The following is a 24,392-nucleotide window of genomic DNA, read 5'->3' on the forward strand; positions in this document are numbered from 1 at the left end:
ACAGCCGGCACTTCTCGGACATCATCGACGTCAGATACTGTCGAGGCGCCAACATCGAGTCAGACCACTATCTGATGATGGTGAAGATGCGCCCAAACCCCCCACGAAACCGGCGCCCGCCTCGGTTAAATATCGCACGACTGAAGCAACCTGAGGTCGCGGCAGACTACGCGCAATCGGTCGAAGCAGCCGTCAAGACAGCCATCAACAGTGCTGTGGAGAACATCATCGACTGGTTCGACGAGGAGTGTAGGAGGGGGTGATGGACGAAGAGAATGCCGCGCTGGCGGCAGTAGTGCAAAGAGGCACCCGTCGAAATGTGGAAAATCGCCGACAGCGGAAGAGGCAGCGAGTTCGAATTTTCCAGGAAAAAAAAGCGCCGCCTGGAGGAGGAGGAGCTCGAGGAGCTGTAGCAACTGCATTGTTCCCAAGAAACACGAAAGTTCTATCAGAAACTCAACGCACCCCCAGACAACCATTTGGTGGGTATTTCGAATTTGCAACGCAAATATACGTGCAAATATACGTGTAAACATATCGTATATAATGTAGCAAAACCAGTATATACGTATCATTTTGGAGGCCATATAGGTACATTAGCAAACATATTCTTGATTTGGACTGTATTAAATTACGATTTGCACGACTTGTCATGCGCATCATTCACGACTACCCTGATTCTTTTTGGAATATACTATGACAATTTACATCATCATATAGATGATTGAGGTTGATATATACGACATTTTTCGTAACAATATAGAAAGTTTGACGACTTATTTGGTCGTCTTTTGCGACTTGACTGCAGGGCTCTCATTTTCCGTCAGTTGAATAAAAATAAGATTATTATTTTTTTTGTACTTTAAACCAATTGGTTTATTCATTCCCAAAAATAATAAAAATAAGATTATTTCAAAGAAATGCGTTTTTTGCTGTCAAATTCAAGTTTATATCGTACAAATTAATTATTTCCCTGATTGCTGATTTTTTTTCAATGTTCATGAAGTTATTGTTTGTACCTGGACTTGATCCCCTGACCATACGATCTTCAGCTCATAATGGTTCCTCGACGCTATCTGGAATATATAAAATCAAGGGGATTTGCTTCAAAGGCATTAAACCAAAAGCAAATCGTATATTTCTATAACTTAAATCTTTTGAATCTTAGAACAAGTCATCGATGATCTAAAAATAGACCAACATTCCGAAGCCTCCTTTAATACGATTCCAATCATCGATGTCCCATTATCATATACGATTTTATAGAACTTTTTTGTATTCTTTTACGATTGCCAGCAAATACGTTTTACGAAAATCAGACATGCGAATTAATTTGCAAAGGTATACGATTGCATGCACATTATTACGAATTAATGCAGTTATATACGTTTTTTATTTCGAATTATTTTATGCATAGCACGACAAAATCTCTCAGTCACGGCTGATTACCGTATATCGGTCGTTTCATGGATTTTTTGCGAATTGTCGTACACAAAGTTCTAGTTCATATGTACATAAATACGAGTCTCTCTTCTTGTCGTAATAAAATCATGCAATGCTTTTAAATACGATAAAGAATATGCATGGACCGCACATTGTAGGTGCAGATATACGAAAATGAGTATAAATAACATTCTATACGATGTAATTTGTAAAAGAAAATACGACTTCTGGTTGTCTGGGACCCCGCAAAGGCTTCGTGCCACAAGCCGAAATGTGCCGGGATAAGGACGGGGGCATCCTGACGGACAATCGTGAGGTGATCAAAAGGTGGAAGCAGCACTTCGACGAACACCTGAACGGCGCACATGCAGGAGATCAAGACGGTGGAGGAAGGTACATCGCCGGCGTAGCCAACGACGTAGACGAGCCACTCCCAACGATGAGTGATGTTAAGGAAGCCATTCGCCAGCTTAATAGAAACAAGTCGGCTGGGAAGGATGGCATCGCAGCTGAACTCATCAAAATGGGCCCGGACAAGTTGGCCGATTGCCTACACCGGTTGATAGTCCGGATCTGGGACATAGAACAGCTACCGGAGGAGTGGAAGGAGGGGGTAATATGCCCCATCTACAAGAAGGGCGACAAATTGGACTGTGAGAACTACCGAGCGATCACTGTCCTCAATGCCGCCTACAAAGTGTTGTCCCGAATCCTACTCCGCCGCCTAACGCCACAAGCAAACAGATTCGTGGGAAGTCATCAGGCCGGCTTCATGGAGGGACGGTCTACGACGGACCAGATATTAACATTACGGCAAATCCTCCTAAAATGCATCTATTCATCGACTTCAAAGCCGCATACGATACGATCGACCGTAACGAGCTATGGAAAATCATGGACGAGAACGGCTTCTCCGGAAAGCTGATCAGACTGATCAAGGCGACGATGGATGGACCCCAAACCTCAAAAAGATCCAAGCAATATCGATAGCTATCGCCCCATTGCCTTGATAGACTGTGCTGGTAAGATTATGGAAAGGCTGGTCAATCACCGCCTCAATACTGTTCTTGACCAAAATCACCTCTTAGACGACCGCCAATACGCCTTTCGTCTCGGCCGATCAACTGACGACTACCTTTGCCTCCTAGAATGCATTCTGGATGATGCCTTAAGTCGTAGCCAACATATCGATCTTTTATCCTTGGACCTATCCAAAGCGTTTGATCGGGTCGATCATACTACCATACTTACAGCCCTAAGAGAATGGGGACTCGCCGGTAGACTATACCAATACATAAAAAGCTTCCTATCAAACCGCACTATCCAGGTCCTTATCAATCTTTCCAACCCAAAGCCAATATTCACAGGGGTACCACAAGGATCAGTAATCTCTCCCACCCTCTTCCTTATCGCAAATAATTCTATCTTTAAAATCATCCCCGATCACACTAAGATCCTAGTCTACGCAGACGATATCACATTAGTCTCAATATCTCCTTTCGCACGCTTAGCACGCAATAGACTACAAATAACACTGGACAAAATAGCCAGCTGGGCACCCAGAACGGGTTTCCAATTCTCTCCTGACAAGTCCAAACTCCTCCACCTGGGCCCTAACAGAAAGAAACTCAAAAAGCTCCCTCCTTTAAAACTACTTAACCAAGCCATTCCCTTCGTCCACTCCATCCGACTTTTGGGTGTTTGGATTGATGATCGACTGAATTTCTCAACTCATCTCAATCATGTCAGAAAAAGCACAAAAAACAAGACCAACATACTTCGTATCCTGAGTAAAACCCCAAGTCATGCCAACCGAGACTCCCTCCTAAGATTTGTCCATGGATGGATACTCCCCTCAGTACTCTACGGACTTGGTTTCATCAGTAGGTCCGGCCCACGTCTCTATAATAAACTCGAACCCTTATACAATGGATTCATCAGAACAGTTGGTTCTGCCTTTGTCACAAGCCCAATTCTATCTATTATGGCTGAAAGCGGCCAGCTTCCCTTCAGATATCTAGTGGCCAAACATCTAACATCTAAATCTCTCCGCTGGCTCGCCATCGGAGGTAACAGCGATGCTCCATTAGTATCTCGCACCAACACTCTACTCCTAGAACTTACTAACTCTACCCTTCCATCCATCTGCCAAAGAAGAACCCCCGCCTTTCGGTATTGGACCGAGAAAACACCATCCGTCGATCTGTCCCTGTCCCTTAATATCAAAGCCGGTCAACACTCTAGCACAGTCCTACCCCACTTCTACCAACTCCTCGACAGAAAATACAAGACGACCACCCACATATACACCGACGGCTCCAAGACTATCGACGACAGAGTCGGTTGTGGCATTGATGGCCCCTCCGATGAACGAAGCATCGCCTTACCAACCCAGTGCTCCGTTTTCAGCGCCGAAGCATATGCCGTATTGAACGTCCTCCAGAATACCCAACAAAACCATTCAACATCTCTAACCATCTTCTCCGACTCAGCCAGTGTGCTGAAAGCCGTATCCAAGGGCAATATTAAACACCCCTGGATTTCATCCATAGCAAGATTCACGCCGGCATACCCGGTAACGAATCTGCAGACCAGCTGGCCTCAATAGGTGCCAATCTCACCCCATCACAAATATCTATCCCCCAACAAGATGCCTATCGTTACACCTCCAACAAACTTTCCCTAGCCTGGGAGAGAGACTGGGCAAACAACCGGACAGCCAAACTAAGTGAAGTGAAGAACTGCCCCCGAAAATGGATCGACCGGAAAAACCCCAGAGAGAGAACTGCCCTAACCCGATTACGGATTGGCCACACCAGGCTAACTCAGTCCTATCTTCTTGATAGGGACAACCCTCCCATCTGCCCTTCGTGCAGTTGTGTTGTCTCCGTCAAACACATCCTTATTAATTGCTCTATATACGAAGAGCACAGAGCAGAGCATCAATTAGCTAGCAGCTTAAGGCAAATTCTTGCCAATTGCTCCGACGAAGAGAAAAAGCTAATAAGTTTCCTTGCAAGTACAAACCTCCTGCCCGAAATTTAAGCGAAAATAGGGAAGAATGACACTCCGTGTTAAACTCCCATAACAAAGAAAAAAAAAAGACGATGGATGGAACGCAGTGCTGTGTGCGGATCTCGGGTGAATTGTCGAGTTCCTTCGAATCGCGCAAGGGGCTTCGATAAGGTGATGGTCTATCCTGCATGATGTTCAACGTGACGCTAGAAGGTGTTTTTCGACGAGCGGTGGGCGAAATGCGGGGCACGATTTTCAACAGATCCAGTCAAATTATCTGCTTTACCGATGACATTGATACAGTCGGCAGATCATCTGCGGCGGTGGGGGAGATCTACCGCAAACTGAAACGCGAAGCAGGAAGGATTGGGTTGATGATTAATACGTCCAAGACGAAGAACATGCTGGCCTGCGGATCCGAGACCGACCGAACCCGCTTGTCCAGTAATAACAAGGTCACGATCGACGGCGACGAGCTGGAGATAGTCGAAGACTTTGTTTATCTTGGCTCACTGGTGACCGCAGACAATGACACCAGCCGTGAGTTCCGGAGGCAAATTATCAGCGGAAGTCGTGCCTACTATGGACTCCACAAGCAACTGCGGTCGAGAAGACTTAGCCCTCGCACGAAGTGTAACCTGTATATGACGCTCATTAGACCGGTTGTTCTCTACGGGCACGAGACATGGATATTGCTCGAGGAGGACCTGCGTACACTCGGAGTATTCGAGCGACGAGTGTTAAGAACCATCTTTGGCGGCGTACAGGAGAACGGAGTGTGGAGGCAAGGATGAACCACGAGCTCGCGCGAATCTACGGCGAACCCAGTATCCCGAAAGTGGTGAAGGCTGGCCGGATACGTTGGGCGGGACATGTTGCGAGAATGCCGGACGACTGTCCTGCAAAACAGGTGTTCGCTACGAATCTGGTAGGAACAAGACGAGCGGAGGCGCAACCAGCGAGGTGGTTGGACCAAGTGGAACGTGATCTGGCGAACGTGGGGTGCCCGAGAAATTGGAGAATGGTTGCCATGGACCGAGTGAATTTTAGGAATTATGTTCGTCAAGTTATGTCGTGAGACGGAATACTATGTAAATAAATGAGGGTAAGAACTCACAAAGTACATCCGAAGTGACGTTCCTCACCTAAACCGACTGCTGGAATAGAGTGACTTGGGTGATTCTACTATCGTCACGTCAAGCGAGGCGCAGAATAAGGGCCATGAAACGTGAGACATAAGACCTTTGAGAGACGTTATACTTGCCTGAAACCGGAGACTTGGGACCTGAGAGAGTACTAAGCCATGAAACATAAGAATTAAGACATGAGCCATGACACATGAGACATGAAACGTGAGACCGGAGAAGTGAGACGTAAGAAGTATGACATGAGAAATGAGAAGGTGGTCGTGCGAAATATGAGGTGAGGAGTGAGATATAAGACATCTGGATAGAAGGACTGGAACTCTAGGAAACTGTGAGGAAAATGCGATACTGCTTCGCTCCACCCTAGAGATGGAGCGCAAAAAAAAAACAAATTTTATGCTCCGTAGTTCGGCTGATGGCCATGCCAATTTCTAATGCCCACATGACAACATCATCAGATAAAGCCTTTGTCATCGCAGGCATGATTCCCTTTACCTCATTCTAATGACAAAAAAAAGTTACAACACAAGAGAAGCGTCAATGCTCAAATGGCAGGAGCAATGAATGTTTATACTTAATTTGCAATCTATCTATTGAAAAGAACCTTCATGGATTGGTAGTTGGTTTGTCATTAACAACGTCCAGATAATACCTTAGCAATTTCTCTCAAAGAAAAAAAAAACTCCATCATTTTTTTTTCAATTATTTTTTCATTTATTTTAATTAAAAAAACTAAGTGTATTTATATTTTATGTCAATAATAATAATTACAAATAGGGTTGTTTTTCCATCATCATGTTCATTTTACTCCACTTGTTCGACTTTCGGTGTTTGCTGCCACCCCATTTTTCCTCGTGTGCCGCTGGTCTTGTTTTTGTTTGTTTTTTTTTTTTTATAGATTTTGCTAATGTTTCACTTTCGTATGTTTGTTGTTGTTCAACTTTTTTCTTCTGCAAATTAGTTTTGTTCTATTTCGTTAAATCACCTCATAATTGCAGCAGCAATGCACAGCAGCTTTTTGCGCTTTTTTTTTCTAGTGTAGCTTTCATATTATGTGGAACAATTGTGAAGTTTTTGTGTGTCTGATCTTTGCACTCGGGTTTTTTTTTTCTGCTCGATGGTAAATTATTCTTAATTGAATTTATTTGACATTCATATACTTTAGTAGGGGGATTTAGGGTTTTTTTCCCTTTTTTTACATCATTCAAGGTTTTTGCCGTTTTACTTTAAATAATAGGTTACTTGTAGAGTTCCCGTTTTTCCTACAGACTAACGTTGGCTCTAGTTCGTACATTTTTTTCAATCGGTCTCTCATTCATTCGCGCACGCTTTATCTAGGTTCCAGAAGTGCATGTCCTCTTTTATATTTTGTCTGTTTATACTTGTTTCAATAGGTTTGCTTTGTCGGATACGCTCATGTGGGCTGCGCAAAAATCGTTGAATCATAATCCTTCATAATTATAATAAATAAAGGAAACTAACGGTACCAGTACTTTCGTAAATTGCTGCTGCCTTTACCTCAGTATTGTGTGTTAGAAAAACACGAAACAATACAAGAAAAAATGTTCCGATGGTAATAAAACAAACAAACTAAACATTTAGGCAGCCAAAATAAATAGCGCTATAGGTTGGATGGTAGTTTCTTGTACAAAATAGTAACTGGAAGAAAATCAAAAATATTTTCCTCGCACACGGCGCGCAATTTTGTTTGTTTTTGTCTTCTTCGTTATGCTTAACTTCTGGGTGATTCTTTTGAATGTACATGGTTATAGTTGATAGGGGTCTAGTATATTATTTAAAAATCGCTTAAATATATGCGAAAATTATATTTTCTTTCGCATGGGTCACTACCATGCATCGATTTGCACACACGCACATTCAGTAAACAACAAACGAAACGTTTTCCGGGAAGAAAATTCATGTTTCGAATATTACTCGTTCAGAAGCAAAAAGGGATTTTCAAATTATCTCTTTTTTACGTTTTCTTTTGTCAATTACCACAGCTACAATGTCCCGAAGCTTAAATAATTCTACCGGTTCCGCCCCTCCGTCCACCACAGCCGGAGAGGCAGTTCCTCACTATCTCACTAGTTGTCAGCAGCAATTGTTTTTCATCTTCTTGTTCAAAGTTTATGTTTTTTGTTTTCGATTTTCCTTCGATTAGGTTACAAGTTTTGGGTATTTACCAGCCGAAGCTGTGGGACCAGACAATAGTTAGCTTATCGATCTACAACCCCCACGAGGGCTGGTTTCTAACAGAGATTCTAATCGTGTCTAATAGATGTTTTTCAGTTTTCTGCAACAGCTACGATTGTGTGCTGCCTGAGGGCGATGGAGTCCAGACCCCGTAATTGGTAGGAGACAGTCCACCACAAACTGTGTCCGCCAATAGGAGAGCCACTTATTCTTGACAAATCCATACACCCTAGTACTTGAAGTTGGCTTGTGTTTGTTGTTTTCGCATTCAATCGTATGAAATACAGCATCAATATTCTAGTTTGTTCCTTAATCGTGTATCCTATTTCATTCCTTTTTTGTTGTATGTTTGTTATATTTATACCTTTTGTTTTAGCTACACTTTAACACATTAATTTACTTCCACTATAAATCAGTTTAATAGATCCATATCTGCCCCTTCAATGACCGCGTGTGTGATTTGCTTCTAGCAACACGTTTATGATTACATCGTCTTTCTAGGAGAAACATTCGTTAATAAATTAATAATTACAGAGTTCTCTTGTTCTGTTTCTGAATCTTAAAAATTTAATCCACTGCGCTTTAAGAACTTTCGATAGATTGAAAACGAGTGAAACAAACAAACATTCCAGAAAAAATATTTGTTTTGGAATCTCTTCTATTTTTATCAGATGATAAGCTTAAAAAGCGCAATGACTAAAATCATTTTAATTCACCGACAAAACGCTCAAATAGTCCCTCAATTATCGGTGTGATTCCATATTTAAACACACACACAAACGTACACACATCAGTGCGTAATTTTAAGTAGTTTGTTTTGTTGAATTTACATATTTCTACTATATTAAATTTACAAGTTTCATACCACATAAAATGTTCTGCTCCAAAGGCAGCATCTACTAGTACAATCACTGTTTTTACTTGTTTTTGTTTTTTCTTTTTGTTGTGTTTTCTGTTATTAAAATCATGCTTCCATCAATTAACGCTATGAGTATACACTTTTGCATTTCCGTATTGTTTCTCCAATTAAATTTCGACGCGTGCGCACATTTGCACGTCAATCGTATCTTTAATCAAAAAAGAAGAAAAAGTCATTTGATGCAAGAAGCTCCAATGAATGGGAACATAATATTTTTTTCGATCAACACAATTAATTGGGGATGTTAGTCTGCATAAATGAATTAAGTTCAGACCAACTATTTCGATAATTGAAATGACTCGGTTAATAACTATCAAACAAAAACAACTTTAAAACAAATCCCTGCATAAGTTTTGCGTGCATTTTTTGAGAGACATTTCAACTGAGTTTACAACTTTTCATCATTATTCTAAAAATTTGTTATTTTTGATAGAATATTTCTAATTTTTCATCAATTCTATTTCGCTTCAAAACTATTCAATAAAAAATAGTTTTATTAATAAGAAAAATATTTATCTCAACCAGTTTAGGTTCTAAAGTTCAAAAACGTAAGAACTGTTAAAATTACTCATTTGTGCAATCAGTTGAAATTCTCTCAATCCTAAATAAAAAAAAGGAAAACAGCAAATGTCTCAAATTGTTACTTAACTGTTGAAACATTTGCTCAAGTCAAGTTTGATTAATAGGACCAAATCCATCGCAAGTTAGTTTGCGCTTTCAGAATAATGTCAATAATTGCAGTTCAACTTCGGTTCAGACACCATTCGTGAATGTCTGAAGTTTTGATGTACTTATATTCTCCCTTCTTCATTTTTCACTTTCATACTCCATCTCTCGCAAAGTTAAACGGGTTGCTCTAGTTAAGTAATTTTACTTGACGTCTATTAATAATGGCTACACATTAAATCATTCTAACATTAGCATAGTTTTTTTCTTTCTTCTTTTCTGCTCTTTGTAGTTATATTACACCAGCTTTGCGCGTACACTTTCTAAAAAAATTGTCGTCGTCAAAACCTCTCAATACACATGTACTTAGTAGAAGTCATCCCCAATAAGCATACATATTGATCCTGCACATTCTATTGTGCCGCGCTTTGCCAATACTAACGGGAATTACTTACAGCTTACTATACACAGATAATATATTAACTTCCCTTTACTTCTTGGTTTTACTCCTTACGCGGTGTCCTACTATGGGTCAATTTTTGTTTGTTTGTTATAGTTTTTCTCTCGTGTAATTGTCTAGTATGTATAACTATATAAATATTTTAAAGATGCTCTCTCTTTCTGTCTCTTTCATACAATTAATCACGGGCACACGCACGACGGTACTCCGGGTCTCCGGTTCTCTTCTTTTCTAGAGTTGGATGTGCTTCAGCATCATCGATTTCTTCCACTACGAGGAAGCTGTGATCGGTTGTTGTTGCTGTTGTTGGGTAGCCGGAACTGCCGTTGCCGTCGTTGTTGTCGTTGATTCCGTTGTTGGCGCTGGTTCCGTCGAGTTGACAGGGGCAGCAATAGCAGCAGGGGCAGGTGTTGCTCCTCCTGCCATGGATGCTGGAGGTGGAACGAACGCAGGTGGGCCAGAACTTCCGCTTACCGGTGCAGCAGGGGCAGGCATCGATGGTGATGGAGATAGAGGTGATTGCTGCTGTTCAGTGGGAGTTTTTCCGACCGGGATGCTGGCGTTTGTTGGCAAACTGTTAGCGGCGATTATATTGCTACTGCTGCCACCGTTAGAGTTGTTGCTATCTTTGTTGCAGCTTCCATTGGTGGAACTGCTGCTGTTGCCGCTAGTGGAAATGATCGAATTTAAATGCATAGAAGACTTTGCCGATTCTGAGACATCCTTCTCGGAAGGTTTTTTATTATCAACTTTGTTGAAGGTCGATTCTATCTCCATAGTGGTCAGTGGACCAGTCCCTCGAGAGCATTGGAAAAGGACCTTCGAGATGATTAGTGCAACCTGTTGGTCCAGAATGTGACTCATGACCAAACCTAGCAGTCGCTGTTCCTGCTGCATAAACAGCGGCCGATTATCCGGATGCTTCGCCAAATGGAGCAGAGTTCCAGCTGCCCTTCGTAACATATCAAGGCTAGTTCCCATGGAATCGGGATTGTCCCGCAGGTAACTGATACCATGTTGATTGGCAACACCGAGTGCGGTTTGCTCGGCCTGCTCGATGAAAGCTACAAGATAGGATACGCAGGGTGACTGCATCGCCACGGTTCTGGCCATTGCACTGTCTGCTGCTGCAAGATAGTGGAGCAGATTGACCGAGAACTCTCGCAGGACTTGGTCTTCGTTTTTGCACAGATGCCTGGTTAGCACCGAGCAGAGCTTCTCCAGTCTGCTGAAGGGAGGTGTCGCTATCACAAGATCCACATTTGCATCGGTAACACACAATTTGCACAAGGCTTCCAACGCTAGCCTTTGTGGTGATAATACTGAGTTTGATCCAAGCGTTGGGAAAGGATCCTGACCATGGGCCGAAGGACAGACAGACCAATGTAGCAATCCGTCTAAAATAGGCCTCGAAATTGGCTCATCAAACCGTGACAAATCTAACTGACCAGCAATATTTGCCATCGAAACCAACATGTTTTCTCGAATTTGTACCAGGAAATCCCACCACCATTCGGATTCTCCTTGCAAACTGCTACACGAATCGGAGAAATCGGCATCCTCTTCTCGATCATAGTTTCGAGTCTTTTTCGTTCGAATCGGATGTTCATGGTGTAACATCAACAGCTTGCCCAAAACAGACAAAAAACGAATAGATCGAGCAAACTCAGGTTCATTTCCTGGAACAAACGTGAGGTTCCTCAAAATATTCGAAATTGCTATGCACCGCCTTGCTAGCGCATCGTGTCCTTCCGTGATCAAATATAAACTGGCCTCGTCCCGTGTATAGCACTCATCTTCGTAGTCGCTTATACGACGTCTTTTCAAAATTTTGGCCGGATCACGCACCGACGCTGCCACGTTAAACGGTTTCTCTTCCACATCTTTTTCCACCTTACACTGATCCTCCTCTTCTTCAATTTCCATCTTAACTTCCGCTTGTTCCTCTCCACCGGCACTCGATTCTTGTGGTCCATTTGAGAGATTGCTCTTTTCAAGCTCCATATCAATCTCCCGGCAGTCAGCGTCACTGGAAGCACTCACTTCGCTGGTTTCCTTCTTTACCACAAAGTTGCTCACGGCACTCTTGGAATCATCTTCAGCACCACTGTCCACTCCTCCGGCACCATTAACTATCCTATCGCTTCCATTGGCCGTGGTCTTCGACTCTTCTCGTTCGCTATCGCTACTCTCTGGATCACTTTCAACGCTTTTCGTTGCCGGCTTAATGACATTATTGTTGTTCAACTTCTTGCAACGTTCCTTATACTTTTTACTAGTTTTCAGCATCCTTGCAAATGGAATGTCTACAAACTCGGCATGGAACGTATCCATGATGTACTCATGCGGATCCGGTTCCGAATATCCAGCTGTCCACGGGTCACCACCGACATCCGTTTCCCGATGATACCGATGATCTGCCAATCGATCCCAGTCCCTTCGGTGCTCCAGTATGAACACATCATCTTCTGCCGGCTGAATCTTTACCGGCAAACCTTTCCGGGAGCTCATTGTATAATTTGTAGCCGAATGGAATACCAGTATCCGATCCTCGGGATTCGGTGGATCCAAAACGCTTCCCAAATCAACGTCAATTCTCCGTTTGCTTGATTTTCTTATTCGTTGTTGTGTGCGTAACTCATCACTGCTGTCTTCCTGCTCTTCGTTTTCTGTTTTAATCTCGTCAATCTCTTTCTTCACCTCCACGTCAGCTTCCAGCTTCACATCTTCAATTGCCTTCCGATCACAATGATCTTCCTCTTCATCGTCACTAGCTACCTGTTCCTTTGCAACCCATCCATAAGCGCGATTACCACGCTGTCGTCGATCTCGGTTTTCGAACATTGTGCTCAAACTCTTCTGGAAGTGATCTAGCAGCAGATTCAGCAATCCCGGCAAATTCGTCAGACCAAAGTATTGCACCGATGAATCGTCAAACAGCAGTATGTTCAGTACGTCGAGGGCCCACGTGCTCTCCACCAGCAATCCCGAACGCAACGCCATGAATATCCGCCACGGATCTGTCTGCCCAACTTCCAGTTTGCTAATACGTTTCCGCTTCACTAGTACCGGGGTCGTCGATTCTATACTATCCGAAGGGAAAACAATGTCCCGCTTGGGAGCAACCGTGCTAGCAGGTGTGAAGGAAGCTTGTGGCATAGGTTTCGCAGCTGGCCCAGGAACCGGTGCTGTAGTTGGAGCTGCACTGACCGAAGGAGGTGCACCAGCCGGGGAAGGAACCGGAACAGGTCCAGGGCCAGCATTCGGTGGACCACTGGGCACCCCTGGGGGTCCACCACTCTGAGCCGGTGGCATTCCCGGTTGTCCAGGCATTCCGGATCGTTGCATCGTAGCAAATGGTTTGCCTCCTTGCGCCGGAGGTCGCAACGGAGACCCTTGCGAAACCGGAGGTATCTGGTTCCAGGGTTGTTGTTGGCCCTAAGGACAAAACAAGTATGTTAGAATATGAATTGAGACTTAGGATAGGGTTAAACCTTACCTGTTGATGTTGCGGGTATGGTGGTTGCTGCTGACTTGGAGGATACCGATTGGCTTCGGCATTCCACTGAGCCGGGGATCCCGGAGTTCCAGGTGGACCCCCAGGCGAACCGGGAGGCCCACTTGGTCGGGGACCATTGTGAGTACCCCACTGTTGCTGCGGTCCCTGCGGTGGATACTGACCACGGAACTGTCCAGCTCCACCTTGCCAGCCACCGGCTGTTTAAGAAAAAAAATCGAGTTAAATACCGTTATTTACAAATAGTTAGGTTTTTAGGTACTTACGATACATCGGCCTCTGTTGATAAGGTGGGTAAGGTTGCTGACTCTTCTCAAAGTCCGGATGCCTTCTCGGTTGATTCGGCTTTGAAAGAATAGAAAAAAGGGGTAAGTGATTTCAAAGATTTTTTGTATAACAAGTGTAACCAACCTGATCTTGACGATAATAGTCGGTTTGTTGTGGTGGTTGCGTTGTAGCAGGGTAGCCCTGACCTTGTTGCATAGGTGATGGGGATTGCTGACCTGGAGCACCGGTTGTCGGAGGTCCACCGGGTTGACCGGCTGCCCCCGGTGGTCCCGTCGGGGGAGTTTGTGAAGGTCCTGTACTGCCCGGGGGAGGTTGTTGGTAGGGACGCTGCTGAGGTGGTGGCGGATACGGTGCATTGCCGTAGCTTCGATAGGGATCACCTGCAGTTGGCGGGCCGGAACTTGGAGCTGGTGGTGTCGATCGACTACAAAAAAAAGATCATTGTATTTGGGTGTTCATAGAACAACTTTTTGTCTACATACCCTTCACCAGATTCCGGAGGACCATAGGGAGGATACATTGGCCTGCCAGCTGGGGGATATTGTCCCTGCTGTCCTGGAGGATACTGGCCTGGAGCAGCACCCGGTCCGTACTGATCCGGAGCGCCATACTGATAGCCTCCGGGTTGTCCTTGATAGGGAGCACCTAAAGTACCAATAAAAACATAAGTTCAAATCCAGTAACAAATAAAATAAAGAAAAAAATGATCTAAATGAGAGAAACCCCTAGAGGAAAGCACCAGTAATGATCGTACCTTGGGGGCGGTTAGCTGGAGGATATGGAGCACCTTGCTGATACGGTGGCCGCTGAGGGCCCACGGGATCATCGAAGGGATTGCTTACGCTAATGTTATCCCCGGATGTTGGCGGTGCCGAGCCTATGAGTAGTAGTGCCACAGCAAACACAAGTGGAAGGTGCGAGCGAGCGAAGGATGCCACGGAACGAATGGAACGGAATGGTTGGTTGTTGGTTAGCACGAAATGAGAACAGATGGAAGACAAACAGAATGATGGCAGTATTAGTATTGATGTGTGGTTTTGGGATTTGCCTGATGTATGAATAAAAGTATGATAATGATTCTAAATGATGGCCCTTATTCTGCGCCACGCATGAGGTGACCAAAGTCGAGTCACCTTATTCCGATAGTTGGTGTAAGTGAAGTGACAGAGATTCATTCCCAAAGCTCATCCGAAGTGACGTTCCTCACCCAAAGCGACTTCTATAATCGAGTGACTCGAGTGATTCTACTATCGTCACCTCACGCATAGCGCAGATTAGAGGCAAATGAGAAAACTACTCTTAATGAAATCGATCGATATAAAGCTTGAAGGACATGAATATAAATCAAAGATCTAGAACTCGATTCTGTTTATTATTCTATTGATTGTCCTTGACAATATTTCAAAAAAATGGTTTCAAAAGTAACCAAAGCCACATTACGACTTAAACAGGGATATTTAAAGTTTACAAGCGTTGTGGATAACCATGTACCCTGAGGCTAATACTCTATATGGCACTATAGTTGAAATGGATAGAAGTGGAACCACCAATGATCATAAGACCGAAAGCCATTATTAGGTCATGGACCGGGTCGATCGGGAACCTTCGGAAGGCCGTCGGATCGAAAATCGGCGGAAGATTGTCAAGCCTGGACGTTATGGCAGGCCATAAAGCTTGTAGTCATTGGAGATCATTGAGTCGAGAAGCCATTGTAGGTTGTTGGACCTTGACTGCATCTGGCACCTTTATGGAACTTCTGTACGCTTTGGGTGACTTTTTGAATCATACCACTCTATATGTAGTGTCTCAACAGGTTATGGGTCCAGGCCAACTTAATAGAAACTGGGAGAAGTGAAATCACCAATGAAAGAATAATAAACTAAAGCCGAAGGTCTAAGGGTCAGTCACTGGAAAAGCGTCTATGTCATGTAGTTAGGAGCCATTGCATTGAAAGTATCAGACTGGAAGTCGATATTAAGTCACTGGTCCAAAATTTCACTTCAAGGATCGTCGGACCGAGAATTGCAGAAAGGTCGTCGAGCCTGGGTGTCATGGAAACTCATAGAGCTAGAAGTTATTGGAGGAATCAAGGAAGATCGTAGAGTTGAAATCACTGAAGGTCTCGAACTAGAAGCCAATACAAGGTAGTACTGGGAAGTCACTGGGGGGTTATCGGACATAGATCTGATGCAAGGTCACTGAGCCTGGAATTCATGGTCATCAGACTGGCACCGTAAAAGGTCGTCGAACCGGAACCACTAAAAACCTCACACTGGAACCACAATAAAGTCGAGCCTCTAGAGGATCGTGGAGCAGAGAATCGATGGAAAAAGTCGAGCTTAGAAGTCATGGAGAGTTGACATATAAGGTCGTCGAGTCGTTATCTCTGAAGGTTTCCGAATCGAAGTCACTAAAAGGTCGTCAAACCGGGAAGCCATTGAAAATGTCCACGTTGGGAGAAATTCCTCAACTTCAGAAGGGATAATCGAATGCAGTGTTGTAATTCAGTTGTAATGTGACTTTTGGTTTCTTTGGTCCAAGTAGATTGAAAATTTTAATTGAAAAATCATCTAAACAGATAACTTTAGAACTTCCCGAAAATTTATGTACTTTTTTTAAATCTCTTGTTTTTTACTGAATTGAAGTTTTTTTTAAAGGTTAAATTCGAGTACAATTTCTTTATCTAATTAATAGTGTAATGTCTTGAAAGAAATCAGGAAGAGAATCGTAAAAAACATACTCGTTCTCTTGAGTTTTCAAGAATTTTAGTTAAACAATATTTAACACAAATCTTCTTCCGGAATTCTGTTCCATGTCAGAGAATGTTTAACGGTGTCTTTCTAATTCGTTTTTTTATAGTAATTATAACACAAAGTTCCTTCTCTGTGAGGTTCTATAATTTACGTTTTAAAACCTGTGATTTGAGACATGATTATAAGCTGAGATATACAAATTTGAATATGTTATTCGTAAAATAAACAGATGATCATCGGAAAAAACATGTTTCGAGTGTTGCATTTCGAAATGGTAAATATCTCCAAGCACGTTAGTTTCCGTTGAGATCATACACACACAACCCAGTCAGGATTTTTGAAACAAACATAGTAAAATTCTTTGTTATTGAAAGCTAGACTGAGCAAACAACTAGCTTCCAAAATTTTACTATGTTTGCGTAGTGGGTATTCAAAAATCCTAACCTGGGGATTAGTTGAGTTAGGTTTTAATAACTAAAGTCTAAAACTAGTAGAGGCTTAAATCTAATGTACAAATATGTTTGCAGATGATATCAATAATTGAATTTCGTAATAAAATAAAATAAATCATTTCAAAAAAATATCTCACCTGGATGAGGAGATTGCGTTCCGCTCTGCTGCGACGGGGGTCGCTGTTGTCCGGCTGGTCCACCGGGGCCTGCCGGTCCCGCCGGAGGTTGCTGAGATTGACCCGGCTGCTGCCCAGGTTGCTGGGCAAAATCTGGTGCCGCACCGGGCCCCGGATAGCCACCAGCGCCCGGATACCCCGCATAGCCATCCATCGAGGCACTACTGCTTCCGGGGGCAGGGAATGAGTCTTGCGAGTTGGACGAACCTGTCGAGGGGCGAATGAATGTGTTGGGAGTGGAAAAAGTGGGTTAGACCTTCCGCTTTTTTTCTTGAGTGGTCGTCTTCGAGTAGGAAGTAGGGCACGGGATCTCTTCCTGGATTTTTGAGTTACGTTTGAGAGCTTTGGAAGAGAACCCTCGTGTCAGACTTGCCAAACGCGATTCCGAAACTTACCAGGCGAAGGAACCGATGCGGTTTGCTTTGACTTCTTCTTGGAACCGGCCTCGACCTGGGCTATGATTGGCCCCGGGTCAATGCCGCCGCGATCGAATTTGCATTCGAACGCTAGTAAACTCTTTGTGTAGTGCTTCCTCAACGTATAAGCCGCACTACTACTGGCGCCGATACCCAACATTCCGGCAATATCCTTCCACGTCTTGCTTTTGGTAACCTTTTTTTATAAAGCGATACGACAAAAAGAATCCAGAATACAACATAAACAAACGTCCCACTTAAGCTTAACTATTCGTTTTAACCCAATACTAAAGACACCAGACAGTATTCCAGCCACCAGGAAATGTTTGTTAGTATTGTTAGTTTAGATAAATAAACTTACCTTACACACCTCAAGAAAACCGCCACGTTCCTGCACCAGAACGTACAACTTGTATAGATCCAACGGTGTCTTCGAGATCTGCGGACAGGCCGTTATTGGGGTTCGCCGTTCCTCCATGAAGGCCAGCAGCTTGTCTAGCCAGGGTCGCCGTTCCGGTTTGTCATCCATCTCGTACAGCTTGTTCAGGCTGTCCGATTTCTGTCAGGGTGATGAAAACACATTTTAGACTTTTTGTTAAAATCAAATATTTGAGATTATAATTTACAAAAAAAAAAACGACACACAAAACAATAAGTAAAATGATATACCAAACCCAACCAAACCAAACCGATGAATTATTTTGAATGTTTTGTTCCAAGAAAATATTTATTGATGACCTTATTCCAATTTTAGTGCGAATCAAAAAATATGGAGGTGAATGATATCAAACGACGTAAATGACTTCACGAAAACGTGAATACATGAACGGAAAATATGTTCAACTTTTTATTGCAATACAAGTATTCCATGCATTTTTCAATATTCACAAGATTGCGGAAGCATAATGGAAGAAAAGAGAGCTTATTTCAGGCCAAAAGCAATTCTGCCACATCTTGACCGTCATAATGTTCATCATTAGCTGGAAGTTGCCGGGCTTATATTTAGTCCGAACGGCAAACGTTAAAACTGAAAAAATGTGCTCTCGCACTATTTATTCATTGGATTTTTTTTCTCAATCTCATTAGGATAGAAACCAAATAATACATGAGATTCAGGCTAAAATGAATGAGTGAGAATAAATATGGATTGAGAATTAAAAAGTTCAACGTGTCTCTCGTGAGATAGATCGCGAGTAATGATTAATTTTATGCACTGCTGTAGATTGAACGAGCACCAATGTGTAAGATTTCTGTACAATAAATTAGCAATCAGCAAAGCCCAATTGAAAAACTCATGAAAGACATTTATCTGAAATACGGACAATAGTGGAAGCGTTTGTATTCTTCCTCTTAAATGCAATAGCAGCAGTCGGAAGTCCACTTCTGTCACATGATTACCGTGATAATGGACATCATTCGCTGGAAACTGTCGGGGCTAATATTGAGACCGAACGGTAAGCTTTGGAATTTACAATGTCGCCGGAATTCAAAATGAACGAGCACCAATGTTAAGATTTCTGTACAGTAAATATGCAAACAGGAAAGCCCAATTGAAGAACTCCTTAATTTTTTTTTATAAAATACAACCAATATTGGAAGCGTTTGTAGTCTTTTTCTTAAATAGGATGCCAGCAGTCGGAAGTCCGCTTGTATCATATGACTACCGTGCTAATGGACATCATTCGCTGGAAACTGTCGGGGCTAATATTGAGACCGAACGGTAGGCTTTGGAATTTAAAATTCAAATGAACGAGCACCAATGTATAAGATTTCTGTACAGTAAATTTGCAAACAGGAAAGCCCAATTGAAGAACTCTTTAAATTTTTTTTATGAAATACAACCAATAGTGGAAGCGTTTGTAGTCTTTTTCTTAAATGAGATGGCATCATTCGCTGGAAACTGTCCGGACTTATATTGAGTCCAAACGGTAAGTTTTGGAATTTAAAATGTCGTTAGGAGAAAATTGCGAATTTTTGTCGTTCTCAATCAGAGGAAAACCATACATATGACCATACAGATATGGTGTTCTACAGGAAGAAAGTGCTTTTGTCATATTGAAGTAATTTTGGATATAGCTCTTGTGTAAGTATACCCGCAAACTACTATTGAAGAATTCTGTAGAATTCTCTTAAAAACGTGTCCGATCCACGGATTAAAAGTTATATATGCTGAAAATGAGGATATGCATATGATCCGCCATCTCAAAAAGTCGCAGAAGTGTTCAATGAATTCTTTTAAAAGAGTGAGAGATAGCATATAACATTGGACATAATTTGTTGGAAACCGTCGGGGTTCAAGTTAAGTCCGAATGGAGAGCGCACGAAAATTTCGCTCCAGTGAATGAGATAGATGATGAAAATAAGGTAGATTTTCCGTTTATTCTCCGTTCTCCTCGTTCTCATTCCGTAGGAAACCAGAACCAGAAATAAACGTGCCATCTAAAGTCCGGGTTTGTCATTTGGCGAACCTGGCAATAAACGTCATTCGTTGAAAACTATCGGGGCCTAAATTGAGTCCGAAAGGATGGCGTATGCATTAACAATGTGCTTTCGCTCAAGGAAAATAAATGATGTAAATTTATCAGATTTTTTTTTTTATTTATGGAACTCTTCCTTACAGTTTAAGAATTGTAGAGAAATCTACGCTTCAAAAGACCAAAATTCGGTATTTTATATCTCAAAAACCATAGGATGAAATTCTAAAAATTTAGTTTCTTGCGTTATCGAAAGTGTTCTGTTGAATTTTGTCAAATATTGTTCATTATGAAATTTATAACATTTGAATTATGCTTCTAAATGTAGCACACTCGCTTCGAAATATCCTTTGTAAGGTCTGATCAAAACTTTGAAATTTCTTAGCAAAAAATTGTGAATATTCTACGAGTGATATTTAGATTGATAATATTGTAGTTATTGGTATAACATATTGTTGAAACAAACAGATATGTTGGATATACGAAATAACGTAATATGTATGTTAAAACAATCCCTTCACACTTGAAAATAATGGAAAAATGAAACTATCAATTCAAGAGATGACAATAAACTAATGCGTTTAATACTAAAATTAAAATTTTGAAAAATCACTATTTTTTTCTAATTATTGCCTCCAAACTAGTTGAAAGTATCTACTAAGCAGCAGATAGAAGTTTGTAGATCCCTCTTAATTGATTGATCCCGAAGCATTAGTTTATTATTAATCTTGGAACGGATTTCAAACCACACACTAAACCCAACTTGAAACAAACCTACAAAAAAACAAAAAACCAATGTTAGCAAGCGGAAAAACAGCGACAAAACCAAGCTCTGTTAACGATTTTTATTCTAAAAAAAAATACAAGGTAGTTAAAGTTGCAAATATTAACCTTAGTCGATCTAAAGGGGGTCTCCGCGGGAGCAACGTGGCTGTTAAATACCTGTGGAAAAGGAAAATCAAAACAACGGGATCGCAGCGAGAAAGAAAGAAAGAGGAGAAGAGAGAAAAGAATTAAAGCTTTAGTTGATTTCGTTCCAGAATGATTTCAACAAAAAAAGATTTTTTTTTTCATTTCGAAATTGATCAAAAAGAAAAGCAATCAAAAGTTAAACGAACGTAAACACTAGCATCTCTTCAATTTTTTTTTTTTAGTTAACTTTGAAATTAGAATCATGCTAAGTAGTTAAGCAGTCGTTACTGAGAGATGAAACAATAAAAAACATAATCAAAATAGGAATGCAATCGTGTTGAAAGTTAATAAATAATATCGATAGCAAGATTCTAAAAGAACTAATCTAATTTCAAAGTTAACCAATTTGGATAGGAAATTTTGAATTTTGTAGCAGTCAAAAGTATTGAACTTTAGAGTTCGGTAATTTTTAGGCACAATCAATTGTACAACCTAATTGTGGAACCTGTACTGCGGCGGTTTTTGCTTTTCTAAAACGGAAATAAAGAGTACGGATTTTTTTGGTATCTGGTTTTAATCTGCTACACGACACAACAGGATAACTAGTTTGGTAGATAGTGAGAAGAGATTTGTATCTACATTTCTACGACTGGCAACCGACGGCGGCCGGCGCGTCTTCAGCACCGTCGAGGGGGCGACGTGGTGTGAGGACAGCGGCGCGGACGTGGACGGCGTAGTGTAAGAGGAGTAGGAGTACCAGTACGCAGCGAAGAGGGCCGCTGCGGCAGCTGCGGAGGCCGAAGCCGTGGCCGCGGCCGCTACAGTCGGCCCGCAACGATACGGACCGTACGAATGCGACGAAGACGAAGACGTCGACGACGACGACGACGGATGCGCCGGGTGCGAGGACAGTGGTGGCGTCGTCACCGGTAGTCGCCGCACCGGAGGGGGAGCAGCTCCTTTTGCGCTGCGGCTGCTCTGGCCGGCCGTTACTATACTCACTGGACTAGCTGGCGTCCTCGGCCAGGATGGGGCGGGCGAGCTCATCTCGAAGTCTTCGTGCTGGTTGTGCGGTCCGGGTGACGCGGTCGTCGGTGTACCCGGCAGGTGACTTTGGTTGTAGGGGTCGCCCTTGCGCGACGATTTGGGCGTCGAGCACTGCGGATCTTCACCGGAAGCTGCGAAGAATGGAAAAAGTGTTAGGTAATCATTATATGTTAGATAGTCGTTAGGGATCGCCTTTTTGAAAGAACCAAGAAACGTTTGGCGACCGTGACAACTTTCAACAAGATCATTCGAGACACTCACCTACTGAGGTATTGGATAAGGTACTCTGCTGACTGGCTTCATCGAGAGGAGCGCCATCAGGTCCCGTTGTAACGAGTGAGGTAACTGGATGCGGCAGACCGATGCCGCCCGGACCGGACGCGCTGAGACCGTTGTCCTGGCTGCCAAGGGGGCCCGATTCCGGATGGTGCGGTTGTGGTGGTACCGATCCATCGGGATGACTGTTGGGTCCTATGTGCTGTGGTGGCTGCTGCTGCCCGGGAGGTCCCGGGGGTCCCTGCTGGTTCGGCGGTGTTCCGGAAGGTGGGCCCATGCTGGTCGGTCCCATCGGTGGGCCCATGTGGTGAGGTGGACCCATCGGGGGATGCATGCCCGGACCATTGCCGTAGCCCTGGGGTGGTGTGGGACTAGGAGCACCACCATAGTTACCTTTATGCTGCAGATGTTGCTTCAAGTAGTTGAGAGGACGTGGTGAGCCGCTTTGCGGAGGTCCTCCAGTGGGTGGGCCTTGCTGGGACTGTGCTTGATTCGGTTGTTGTGGTGAAGGTGGCATTCCTTTGCCAGGTTGTTGCTGCTGCTGGTGATTATTTACATGACTTCCTGGGCCCTGTGGTCCTGGTCCGGGAGGTCCCCAGCCTTGTTGATAAGGTTGGTGTGGGGGATATTGAGAATGTGGTGGGGGTCCATGGTTAGGCATGCGATGACCTGGATAAGCACCGGGGCCACCGGCCACACTGTTCGGTGGAGGACCAGGAGGTGGTGGTTGTCCTGGCTGGCCACCTGGTGGCGAAGGCCCATAACCTCCAGGGTATCCCTGGGGTCTAGGTGAATAACTCCCTTGCGAATGTGGTGAATACTGCTGCGATTGAGGATTGTGTGGTGGATATGGTGATATTTGCTGTGGACCAGGCATACCTGCACCTGGCCCACCGGGACTTGGTCCCATTTTATACCCGCCGTGCATGTGCGGCGGGTGTGGTGGTTGAGTCTGATATCCTTGAGCTGCCATTGCGGATTGTGAAGGTGGTGGAGGTGGACCCTGCTGAGGACCACCAATCGAAGATGCTGAAGGCGGACGATTCGGTGAAGCCACCCTCGAATGGTCCGACGGCTGTTGCGATTGCGATTGATTAGCGTGACCTAAATTACTATTACTACTTGCTTGCTGATTTGGAACTTGCGAATGACTACTGGAAGGGCGCGGAGGCATCGGTAAACTTTGCTGACCTGCGGAATAGAGAGAAAGGAGAAAGAAAAAACTAAATAAATAAACACGAAACCGGTAATCTTATTTATTCAAAGAATCTCAAGGTTGTTTTGGCGCGCAGACACAACAAAAGAACGATAGATATAGGTCAATGTCACGGAAACCGTACTCTGCATATACATAAACTCGTCGTCGGTTCCCACTGGTCTGGTCTAGTTGATGCGTCGAGAGAGGGTGGTGAATGAAGAAGCATATACAAAACTTTACCGGTACAAGGAAGTGAAGGCTATTCATAAAATAAACATAAAAAATCCCGAACACCCCTTTCCCCAAAACTAAAAACCCAACCATCGCTGGGTGTGTGTATATTTTTCTCACTGGCTTCAAGCCGAAACCGAACATTGCTGGCAGCGGCGGCAGTCCGGGTACGACGAACGATAAGCAGCAATGTCGAGGACGTTGCCTGCCTGCCGCCGGTGTGATGGCTGTGTGGCATTATTTCATGAATGAAAACGAGAGCGTCTTCTACTTGCATGCCGTGCTGCTGTCGGTACTTTCCAACATCTCCTCTTCTTGCCCGTTTCCGGGGATCCATCCACATTTGTCTCTTTCAAAGAGCCGTAGTTTGGATGGTACATAAAACCCTAACGATCAAATCCGCGCGGGTCCAACTCACTTTCTTCTTCCGTCGTCCGCGCGAATCCTGTACCTATTCTAGTTCGAGTACATTTGAAAGGTTCCCTCCAGTTCCCAATGATGATGGTGCGGGAAAACATGCTGCGAAAAACCACGTGTTGGATACCAACCATCCATTGGTGGTGGCAACCCACTCTTGTTGCACTTCTAAAATACATTTTCCGTTGTCGTCATCATCGTCGTCGTCGTCGTTGTCGTGTGGTCTCTCTGGTGCAGTTTTATACTTTTTTTTGCCTTAGTTGGAAGCGAAGACAAGTTTCCGCAATGCACCATGCGGATGCATCCAAAACAAGCCCAAAAGTTCTAAACGAAACTTACCGACCAAGTTTAGACACAATCGGATTAGTGTGGGATTAAAGTTTAAAAACTT

General features: G+C 43.4%; 1 protein-coding gene across 1 annotated transcript in view; it reads right to left on the reverse strand.

Annotated features, from left to right (window-relative positions):
* Window positions 1-6,691: 6,691 nt before the first annotated feature.
* Window positions 6,692-24,392, reverse strand: part of LOC129759877 (trithorax group protein osa) — a 28,770-nt gene continuing 11,069 nt past the window's right edge. The window contains exons 3-14 of the mRNA XM_055757416.1: window positions 22,141-23,346; window positions 21,835-22,010; window positions 20,812-20,862; window positions 17,808-18,005; window positions 17,426-17,642; window positions 16,992-17,237; window positions 14,404-14,526; window positions 14,132-14,294; window positions 13,773-14,073; window positions 13,628-13,706; window positions 13,344-13,561; window positions 6,692-13,282 (exon numbers count right to left, since the gene is read on the reverse strand). Coding sequence (XP_055613391.1) covers window positions 10,115-13,282; window positions 13,344-13,561; window positions 13,628-13,706; window positions 13,773-14,073; window positions 14,132-14,294; window positions 14,404-14,526; window positions 16,992-17,237; window positions 17,426-17,642; window positions 17,808-18,005; window positions 20,812-20,862; window positions 21,835-22,010; window positions 22,141-23,346 — 6,146 coding nt within the window. The 3' untranslated portion in view covers window positions 6,692-10,114. The remainder of the gene's footprint in view (window positions 13,283-13,343; window positions 13,562-13,627; window positions 13,707-13,772; window positions 14,074-14,131; window positions 14,295-14,403; window positions 14,527-16,991; window positions 17,238-17,425; window positions 17,643-17,807; window positions 18,006-20,811; window positions 20,863-21,834; window positions 22,011-22,140; window positions 23,347-24,392) is intronic.

The sequence above is a fragment of the Uranotaenia lowii genome, unplaced genomic scaffold (assembly GCF_029784155.1).
Source record: "Uranotaenia lowii strain MFRU-FL unplaced genomic scaffold, ASM2978415v1 HiC_scaffold_299, whole genome shotgun sequence".
NCBI lineage: Eukaryota > Metazoa > Arthropoda > Insecta > Diptera > Culicidae > Uranotaenia > Uranotaenia lowii.